Genomic DNA, 9993 nt, shown 5'->3' with positions numbered 1-9993 from the left:
GACTGCGTCGTGGCTCCTGCTGCGTCTGAGGCGCTGGTGAGCAACTGAAGGTACTCCAGAGAGTCGGAGTATTCACTGTCAAAACACACACAGCTCAGATTAGCACAGTTAGAAGACTGATTCAAAAAGTACATAAGGGAAGAGAGTATTAAATTTGTTCAATTTGGCAACTGATGAGGCAGCTGGCACACCTAGAAAAGATACTTCTTTACATATTAAGTGCACGGTTTCATTTTTTTCTTCAAGATTTAGCTTTAGTTTCAATTTATTTACATCAATTTAAACTATTTCAATTAGTTAAAATGGATTAAATTACTTGATTTAATTTAGTTTTAATAATAAACATTATTATTATTCTTAAAACTTCTGTGCGTCATTCAAAAGTTTGAGATCTAGAAGATTTACTTGTCAAAAACACCCCCCAAAACAAAACATTATTTCAATTGCAACCGTTTTCCTTTTCCTTATATCTTATATTTCCAATATAATTTATTCCTGTGATGCAATGTTGAAATTATCCTTAAGAAATCATAGCAAAAAATTAAAAATAAGAAATCTATATATTTTCTAACGTAAATCTATCCTATCACTTTAAATAAATTTAACACATCCTTGGTGAATAAAAGTATTAATTTCTTTCAATTGAAAAAAAACTAACAAAATGTTATAAAAAAAAATTACTATAATAACTAATTTCATGCATGCTATTTATTTGTAAAATAAAGAAAAAAATACTACTAATAATAATGTAAAAGTAATATTTAAATATTAAACCGTCATTATATATTTAAATATATATATATATATATATATATATATATATATATATATATATATATATATATATATATATATATATATATATATATATATATATATATATTTATTTTTTTTTTTTTAATTAATTCTAGAATATCTGGAGTAGATATAACATTTTTCCGGCAATATTGGTAGACTGATTCAACAAGAATCATATTTGCGAACACATTGAAATAAACTTCCATTTAATATATTTTAGAATTCCCATAATTACTATATGATGTATCAGTGTATAATATTTGGCCATTGCCAATTAATGTATTATGGCAGATAGTGCATAGACGCATAACATCTTGTCTTTATTTTTCCCCAGCCACGTTCACACTTAACCTCTAATCAAGAATTTCACGTGCTTCAAGTGAAATCAGATCATCAAAATATTATAAAAGGTGCAGAAAACGTGGATAACCGTTTAACACCAGCTCTAGAAACCAGTGCAGCTCTGTTCCCTACAGACCGTGTGTACACAAGCGCTGAGAAAGATCACGCACCCGTCTCCATCGGCGAGGTTCTTGTCACCTCGCGGCTGTGCCACGCAGTACAGGGCCTTTTCCAACAGATGCTCGCGGAAAGCCTGGGTCACCTGAGCCAGCGGGTCAACTACAGACGAACACAGAAACACACCAGGGTGAGCCCGGGGGAACCGCGATCAGGAGCACATTAACGAGAAATAAACTGCTCCCTTTAGCCTGCTTTAGTCTGTATGGCGCTCACCTGAGTTTCCCGCCTGGCTGTAGATGCTCTCTTTAGGTGTGCTGCGAATGGACCAGTCCTCGTCCACAAAGAAGCGGTGACCCAGCGGGTGACACAGCCACTGCATGGCAGGAGGGACGCTGCCGCTGGGCGACAGACAGGCCTGCCGGGCGCTGCTCAAGAACACTCGCTGAAGGACAGAAGAAGAATAACCTCATATCTGCGCTTACCATGTGCAGCCCGCATCAAAACATGAATACACTGTCAAACAAAAATGAAAGCAAGCGCCATTCAAATAGGATGAAAAGAGAGTCTGATGCTGATCCAAAACCTAGTGAGCTCTCTACCAAGGCAGCATTTTAAGATTTTCTCTCTTAAGACCTAAATTACTGTGTATTTAACCGTTTAAGCCTATACTGACATATTCCTTGGGTCACTTGCTTTCGATGTTAGTCAGTATATGCATGCTGTAGAGAGAACAGCCCGCTAGGTTTTGGATCAGGGCTGTGAGAGTGTACTTGTGCGTACTAACAGTAGTGAAGTGAAGCAGACGGGGAAGGCTGGTTTTAACCCGTAGGGCAGCAGACACATAGATTTCTGCCAGCGTGGCGACAGGGAGACAGTCTCCTGCACACTCGGCCAGGTTGAGAGCGCTCAGTGCCATGTGGATCGCAGAGAGGTGGCTTCCTCCGAGCTTGCCTGCACAGAGAAACATCATGAGCAGAAAGGACAAATGGGTAAATTCTTCAGAATTTTTGGGTTCAATTGGAGCTTGAGATATAGGGTTACTATAGTTAGCTAAAACCAGAACAAAAATAAAATGTTGCTGCTTCAAATAAATGTTATTAGAAATACAACAAAAAAAAAATACTTGGCAACAAGTTAAAGGAATTATTTCACATTTACTTTAACTCAATGTCGTTATATGCAATTACTAGCTCTATTCCGTCACACATATGCGTATGTGGAAATTTGTATGTTGCAATAGCGAAAAGGTGGCCTAACGTTTACTCTTTGTAAGGTTAGGGTGACATACCGGTCATGTGGAGTTGGTGTAGACGGTGGTAGACCAAGGCGGCATCCCGGCAGCTCTTACGGGCATCTTCCTGTAGGGGGCGGTTTGAACGGAGGGCTCCGGCACGGCTGGCCAGCCATCGGCCCACCCACAGTCTCTGCAGACACAGACGCAGGGCGGACCACAGCATTGCACAGGTCAGGTCCAGCTGAGACGTGGGCAGAGGACGGCCGAGAGCTTTGAGACACGTCCTGAGGTTCTGAGAGGCCTGAGCAAAGTCGCCCTGCGGAAAAAAAACAAAAAACATCAGATGTGTAGACGAAGAGGGTCCTGCAATATCAATAAACGGCGTAATAAAGCGTTTTGTACCCTGGCTAGATCCAGATCGGCCTGTTTGCGGTGTCTCCAGAAGAGGACAGATGACTCCGAGTGAGGTCTGGTCACGGGTTCTCCGTACACGAGCAGGCGGATCAAAACACCAGCGACCAGAACACCGTTCAACAGCCAAACCAGAAGAGTGGGCAACATCCAGTCCATCCAACCCCAAGACTTGGCTACACGCATCAAAAGATGGCATCGTTAGCGTTTAGACAGGGACGGGATGCTACTCTATCGTCAGCATGAGCACCTGCATCATCCACTGTCAGCATGTTCCTTCCCGTGTGTCCAGAGACAGTCGTCCCAGAGCTGCTCCAGCCGCCACACAGCACAGACGCCAACGGGTTAAAGGACAGGAAGAGCAGGGTGAAGGCGCACAGAGCCATTCGGGAGCGGTCCAGCATTCCTCCAGCCCTCTCGACCACAGGCTAATAGAGAGAGAAGAGGAAACAGAAATTGCCGTTAGATCATTACATGGCTATTCATCCGAGTTCTTGACCTCGAGCAAATCGAATTATCCACCGCACACAAACACATCCAATTACTCCACAACTGAAGCCAATTCATTAAACGCCATGATAGGAGCTCTGGAGGAGCTGAGCTCCTGCTACCTTCGTGTCTTCTCCCATCGGGCTGTCCGGCTCGGAGTCGCTGCCGTTGTGGGAGAAGGGGCCGCTGGATTGAGGCGAGCCCACATCGGATGCGGGAGGGGTGGGGATTTCTGGTTTCACGTCCACCTCCATGATCACAAGGTCCTTCAGAGACTCTGAGGGAAAGAAGAGGCAAGGCGGTGAAAAGACAACCAGGCTTCCCGTGTGAAAAAAGAAGTGCGTTTGTGTACTTTTGATAAAATCTTAAAAGTATACTTGGAAAAATGTACTTGCAGATAGAACAAAAGGTCTTTTAGGTGTAGTTTAAGTGCACTTTAAAGATATGACACTGTGTAATAATGTCAAACTAGAGGTTTTATTTGAAGTACATTTTACATGTTTTAAACTTTTGTCATTAAAGTACACTTGTAATGTGTTAATGTACTAAATTGCAATTTAATTTAATTCAATTTAAACTATTTTAATATATGATATGCTCTTTCTACTGAAAGAACCACAAACAGCAGAAGTATTATTTGCGCTAAAAATGCACTTAAGTCCTACTTCGGAGGGTCAAAAAAAGCACTCTAAAGTTCAACATATTAAATCATGTTACATTTAATATACATATAAAAAGAACTTACTGTTCTTCTGAATGGACATTTTGAGCGCCATGTTCTCCTGCTTTAGTTTTTGGTTGGACTGCTGAAGGTAGCGAATGTAGTCAATGGCTTTCCTTAACACGGCAGACTTGTTGAGCTGAATAAGACAGAAAATTCATCATAATGTTAAAGGCATCTACCAGACAAGATAAGAGCTGCAACATCTACTTTGGTTAGCGCATCTAGTTAAAGTTTTCAAGTGAACTTCAAGGGTCTTCAAAGTAATTGTGTTCTGGCTTCACCTTAGCTTCTGTCCCAGCCACCAGGTCTTTGAGCTCGATGATCTTGTCGTTGATGGAAGAGCGGTAGCGTTTTTCAATGGCGTTATGGGCCGTACGTTTCTCGCCCTTGTGCGGCTGGCCGCCTGGTTTCCCGCTGATGGCGATGCGATTGATGGGCAGTTTCTCTGTGTCCACCACCAAGGGGACGGTGGTCAGGATCGTGCCTCCACTCATCAGTGCCTGAGACAAGATATGCACAGATATACAAAATTACTTCAGAAACACATAATGGAAAAAAAGGTCACTTCTACACTACAGGTTTGTGTACCTGCAGTGGGGTGTTCTGGACTGGCGCCGTGGAAGTAGCCAGCGACGTGATGCAGGGTGACGCCACTGTTGTTACCATAGACGCGTCAGGTTTTAGAGTTGTGAGTAAGAGAGAGTCCGCCTTAATGAACTGAGGCTGCAACAAAACCTGCAAAGCACACGAAGAACGCTTAGTGCACACAATAAAGACGAGTGTTGTGGGCATCAGTAGGCCAGTTAAAGCACTTACAGGAACCTGCTGAACCTGAGGGGAGATGGTCTGTGTGGGAGGGCTGGACGAGGTGGTCAGGATCGGCGAAGCCGAGAGACTCTGCACCTGAGCTTGGATGGTCATTGGCTGAACATTCTGTGCAGACGTGGAGAGACTCGTGATTGGCTGAGGGGAGCTCTGCTGAGTGACAGCTGCAAGAACCAATCAGATCGTGAGAGGAAAGAAGGGCAAGAAGCTGCACTAAACCACAAATTATCACTCCGGCAGGAACCTTATCCACCCTTTGGTAAATGGAGGAAATGTTGTTATTGTTTGAAATCTACCGATATGTGAACACGCTATCAGTCAGGGAGACAATATGACGTTTTTAATTAGTCGTTTAGACTTTCATTCTGACGGCACCCATTCACTGCAGAGGATCCATTGGTGATGTAAAGCTAAACTGCTCAAAACTTTTTCCCGTGAAGAAACAAACATCATGGACAGCCTAAGAATGAGTACACTTTTTTGTGAACTATGTTTCAAGATTAATATCATCCTTTGAATTTCTTTTATTTGGCCACGTTCAAACCATTAACTTATCATAGAAATCTCCAGTTCATTATGATAAAACATACAATAATGACCATAAGGGGGTGAAGGTTCGTTTATAACTGCTGAAATTCATTACTTAATTAACTGACTGAACTTTGATCTAGTGTGATGTTGTATTGTCTCTTTGGCCAGGTGATGACATTACCCAAGGCTCGAAAATGATAAACAGAACGAAAGAAAATGATAAAAGGCGTATACAAAGAATGTGGGCTGGGCAGCTTTACACACGAACGGTAAAAGTTCACTAGGTTTCCAGGACGGACAACAGTGACTTCACCGTCTGCACCTTGAACTCAGATTGCCTTTCCTGACATATGACTGATCAAAGGTGATGCATTTTATAGTCTTAGTAATAGTGGTAGTCACAATGAACAACATTCATATGGAAGAAGAAAAAATATTAAAAAAAATAAAATATAAAAGGTTAATTTTTTTTTCTTTCCACAGGTTATCTTAAGGGTTTTTTGTTAAAGGCATTGTTTTAATTGTAGTTTTAGTTCATAATACCATTATTCCAAGATTTTAAACCGTTATACCACCATGAATTGTTTTCATTTCTCTTTTATTTGACAAAATCAATCCAATAGTTGACATTTGAGGCTTCAATTTAAATGTTTTCACCTTATTTATTTTAATATAAACATGGCATGAAGTTACATCATTTAATTTAAATTGTGTTATAAATAAATTGATCGCAGAGTAAAATTTTAAGCGAATAAACGGCAATTACGGATCGTCATAATCGTTTAGCCCTATAACACTGACCAATGGAAACGCCGCCATTTCGCAATAAGCCGGTTTCAAACCACCAAAATGTTGCCGTCTGTTTAAATGGATGGCTAAAATGCATAAGGTTTTCAGTCTTTAGTGGTCATTTGAGTGCTCCGCTACGAATCATATGTTTTTAGATATTAAAACTTACCGGTATAAACGTTCTGGTTGGTGTAAGTGACCACGGGCTGCTGCGGTTGAGGTGTGGGTGAGCTGAAGAGGGCCTGCTGGGTAGCGCCGAACGCAGGGCTCTTCCCGGCTGGGGCCGCCGGAGAGGAAGGGTGGAGGCTGGGAGATGGAGCGGGCTGAGCTTTGGGCTGCGTGGTCTGTAGTGTGGTGGGGTTAGCGGGGGTGGAGGCCACCTGTGCCAGAGGAGACTGCTGGAAAGTGGGAGGGTGGAACACCTTGTCCGGGATAGAGGAGCTGCGGGTGATGGGGGGCCCCAGCAGGGCGTCCAGGTGGGGGCTGCTGCTGAGGATGGAGGAGGTGGCGGTGGGTGTGGAAGAGGCGGGTGGAGGAGAGGAAGGGCTGGAGTGGGGCAGGGCCGAGAGGTCCTGCGTGGGGGCTGCGGGGGCAGGAAATGAAGCGTGATCGAACAGCCCCCCGAACTCCATGTCCTGGGTGTTGATGAGCTGGAGCATATCTGTTGAAACACGGACACAGTGAGCGATGGGCTCCTCCAAGCGTTCAAAGCAACACCACAACCATGGGTTTGATTCCCAGGGAGCGCACGAACTTAATCAGAGGTACCGATGTGTGTTTGACCCACAAAATGAGCGAAACTGCAAAATTAACACGATTTTATAGTACTTCGCAAACGGGCTTATGCCACACGATACAAATAGACCTATTCGATCAAATAAAAAGTTCAAAACAACAGCATTTATTTGAAATAGAACTATTTTGCAACAATATACGTGTCTTTTACTGTCACTTTTTTTTTTTGCATTATTTAATCTATACTTTCTGTAGAAAATAAAGTAACTGTAAAAATGCATTTGACATAATATCTTTTTGTGTATTAAATTAACTTTAATATAAACAGTTGATGTTCAGTATAACACACACACACACCCCTATTCTTGCCGATTTTATTTTCTACAAAGATTTTACCCTTTATAGGATCTGTATACGTCGCTGCATATTTAGAGTTTCCATCTCGACGCGACTAAGGTCCATTTTCACACTCGTCGGGTCTGATCCCACATCTGCACTAAACCGTGACGAATTCAGCTCATGCTGCCTGGCTTTAATTCAGCTGTAGGCTGGAGGCGCTGATCTGACTGCAGAGTGCCCCATTACAGAGTTTCATCATTCACCGCAAATCCTCTCACACAAGGACAGAGACACGGCCTGCTCAAGATCATCCGTCTGACAAACTCCTTCAGCCAAAACACATTCACTCGAGGAAATCGTGACACCTGGTTATGAAACTAAAAAACCCTGCGGGCTACAATAACATTGAAGAATTTAAAGTTTGATAATTAATCACCACACCGGGTGACCATTTATCAAGACCATATAAATCACATTCATTTAGTTGTGGCAGCATGATGACATTTTAATCATCTTGACATTAATAGACAATTTACTCCAGACGCACCCTAAAGGCACAAGTCATCCATTTAAAATAACATCACAGTTACAGTTAATAATAGGTTTTTATTATTATTACTCGAACAACACATTATTTTAAATCGCCACATTGTTTTTAATTAAATAATATTAGGATCTGAGATATAGAACAAAAAAAAAAGACACGCATTTCACATATAATCATTGCTGTCAAATAATCATGATTTTTGTTTACATAATGTGTGTGTACTGTGTATGTGTCAGAAACATATGCCATGTTCGTATTAAATATATATATATATTTCTAATGTCAAAGTATATCAAAACATATAGTGCTTGTATGGGCTTTTATGTATTCATAACAAATAAACACAGAACAAGCATATTACGCACAAAACAAACGTAGTGAATGTTACTTAAACCGTTACAAAATTGTTAAAATCAGAAAGAAAAAAAAATTATAAAGTTCAACTAGTTCAAAAGAAAACTTTCTCTCCAGAAGAGTAACCTGCTGACTTTTATTTTTATTATTATTAGTCATGTTACAGAGTTATATGCATAACTACTACTACTACTACTACTACTACTACTACTAGGTATAATTATTATTAATACTATAATTGCTGATATTTTAGTGTCAGTATAATCAGTACATTGACTAATTACGTACAGTTTAATTATACGAACTTATTTACATTAATTTTATTACGATAAAAACAAATAAAAGAAAGTTCAAAACGCAATTTTAACTGCTCAAAATATGTTTCGCGTACACACACGTGATGTGACCCAATATAACACAAGACTCGTTCAGCGCGCGCAAGCATGGCGGCGGCCAGTGTGTTTGTATGAGGTGATCGCGCTCAGCCAATCAGAGGCCGGGAAAGCGCCTCGCTATGCTCGCTGCGAGGTTACTATCGGACACGAGCCGCTTCGGCGCAGGGTTACTGTCGGTCACCTCGCTTACACTCGCTGCACATTTACGGCAAAAACTTCAATACGAAAAACTACGATAGCGCAAAAAACATATATATACTTGCAAACAAACCCACGCAGTGAGACGCGCGCGCACTTTGGAGATAATTCAGTGTGAGGACGTTTTCTAAAACGCGTGTCGGTATGACACACCAAACCAATGAGGGTTTCGCTCGTCGATTTTGTGTTTTTTTTTTATTAAATGTGAATTATGTCGAAACTGTGTTGGTGGGTCAGAATATGAGGGAATGGCCGAAAGTAACCTCTCCGCTCCAAGTTGAAGGGGGCGGGGCCGCTTTAAACGCGACTTGAATGCAACAACGAACATAATCTAACGACACCTTTGCCTTTTATTTTCGCTTTAATTAGATCTAACACGCAAAGCAGCAATAACCATGTGCAAATAGAGCACCCAGGCATCTGCTATTTGTTTTCGCAGCTGACGCCCACCTGATCAGACCTGCTCGCATCTATTGCCTTGCAGTGTTGGTATTGTTATAAAAAGGGATAAAGATGACCGAGTAAAACAAACAAGCATCCTGCATCACGGCACGGTGGTCCAACACGATAACTCGTGCATTATACGTTTTAAAAACAACAGCGATCAAACGTGCTTGGTGATCACAAACACGTGTACGCGTCTGACACCGTCTGCATATGTAAATATGTATCCGTCCATAAACTACAAAAGACACGATTCACTTTGTCCAGCCTGCCGACCAGCAACGCAAGTGTAAACAAACGATGTCTTACCATCAATGTCATTGAGCAGAGCCGTGTCAATATCACTCGGATCGTGTAAAGACATACTGGAGTCCAAGGTGTCCAGTGACGGGTCGTCAAAAGACAGATTCATTGTCCTCAAATGCTCTTTTAAGCTGACTTCAGAAGTATTCGAGTCCCGGCGACACACACACAACAAGCGCTATTCCATGTAAACTAGGAACTTCTCGTACTTGTCGGAAGAGCAAATGTGCCCGGACATTTGTTGGCTGCGTTTCGCAGGATCCGTCCGCTTAATTTCCTTGAATTCAACTTTGTTGCTGATTCAGTCAACTACCTGCTCGCGTTCGTTTCCATACTGCCGCACAAGGCAAAGTTGACTTAAGAGTTTGCTTTGCACATTAGCATGCTAACAGAGCGAGCCAGGCAAACCCCAGAG

At 41.8% G+C, this 9993-nt stretch overlaps 1 protein-coding gene across 3 annotated transcripts in view; it reads right to left on the bottom strand.

Annotated features, from left to right (window-relative positions):
- Positions 1-9993, bottom strand: part of srebf1 (sterol regulatory element binding transcription factor 1) — a 16520-nt gene extending 6527 nt beyond the window's left edge. Inside the window, exons 1-14 of one of the 3 annotated variants that reach the window (XM_043233807.1) lie at positions 9585-9993; positions 6433-6924; positions 4935-5107; positions 4707-4853; positions 4400-4618; positions 4140-4254; positions 3517-3671; positions 3156-3333; positions 2897-3081; positions 2549-2810; positions 2045-2211; positions 1534-1702; positions 1311-1419; positions 1-75 (exon numbers count right to left, since the gene is read on the bottom strand). The exon at positions 1-75 is cut by the window's left edge and continues 35 nt beyond it. In XM_043233807.1, coding sequence (XP_043089742.1) covers positions 1-75; positions 1311-1419; positions 1534-1702; positions 2045-2211; positions 2549-2810; positions 2897-3081; positions 3156-3333; positions 3517-3671; positions 4140-4254; positions 4400-4618; positions 4707-4853; positions 4935-5107; positions 6433-6924; positions 9585-9687 — 2549 coding nt within the window. In that variant the 5' untranslated portion in view covers positions 9688-9993. Of the gene's footprint in view, positions 76-1310; positions 1420-1533; positions 1703-2044; positions 2212-2548; positions 2811-2896; positions 3082-3155; positions 3334-3516; positions 3672-4139; positions 4255-4399; positions 4619-4706; positions 4854-4934; positions 5108-6432; positions 6925-7394; positions 7578-9584 lie in introns of those variants that run through there. The other 2 variants (XM_043233804.1, XM_043233806.1) reach the window with 2 other exon arrangements.

Source organism: Puntigrus tetrazona, chromosome 3 (assembly GCF_018831695.1).
Source record: "Puntigrus tetrazona isolate hp1 chromosome 3, ASM1883169v1, whole genome shotgun sequence".
Taxonomy (NCBI): domain Eukaryota; kingdom Metazoa; phylum Chordata; class Actinopteri; order Cypriniformes; family Cyprinidae; genus Puntigrus; species Puntigrus tetrazona.
This window is presented reverse-complemented; position numbering and strand designations above follow the sequence as displayed.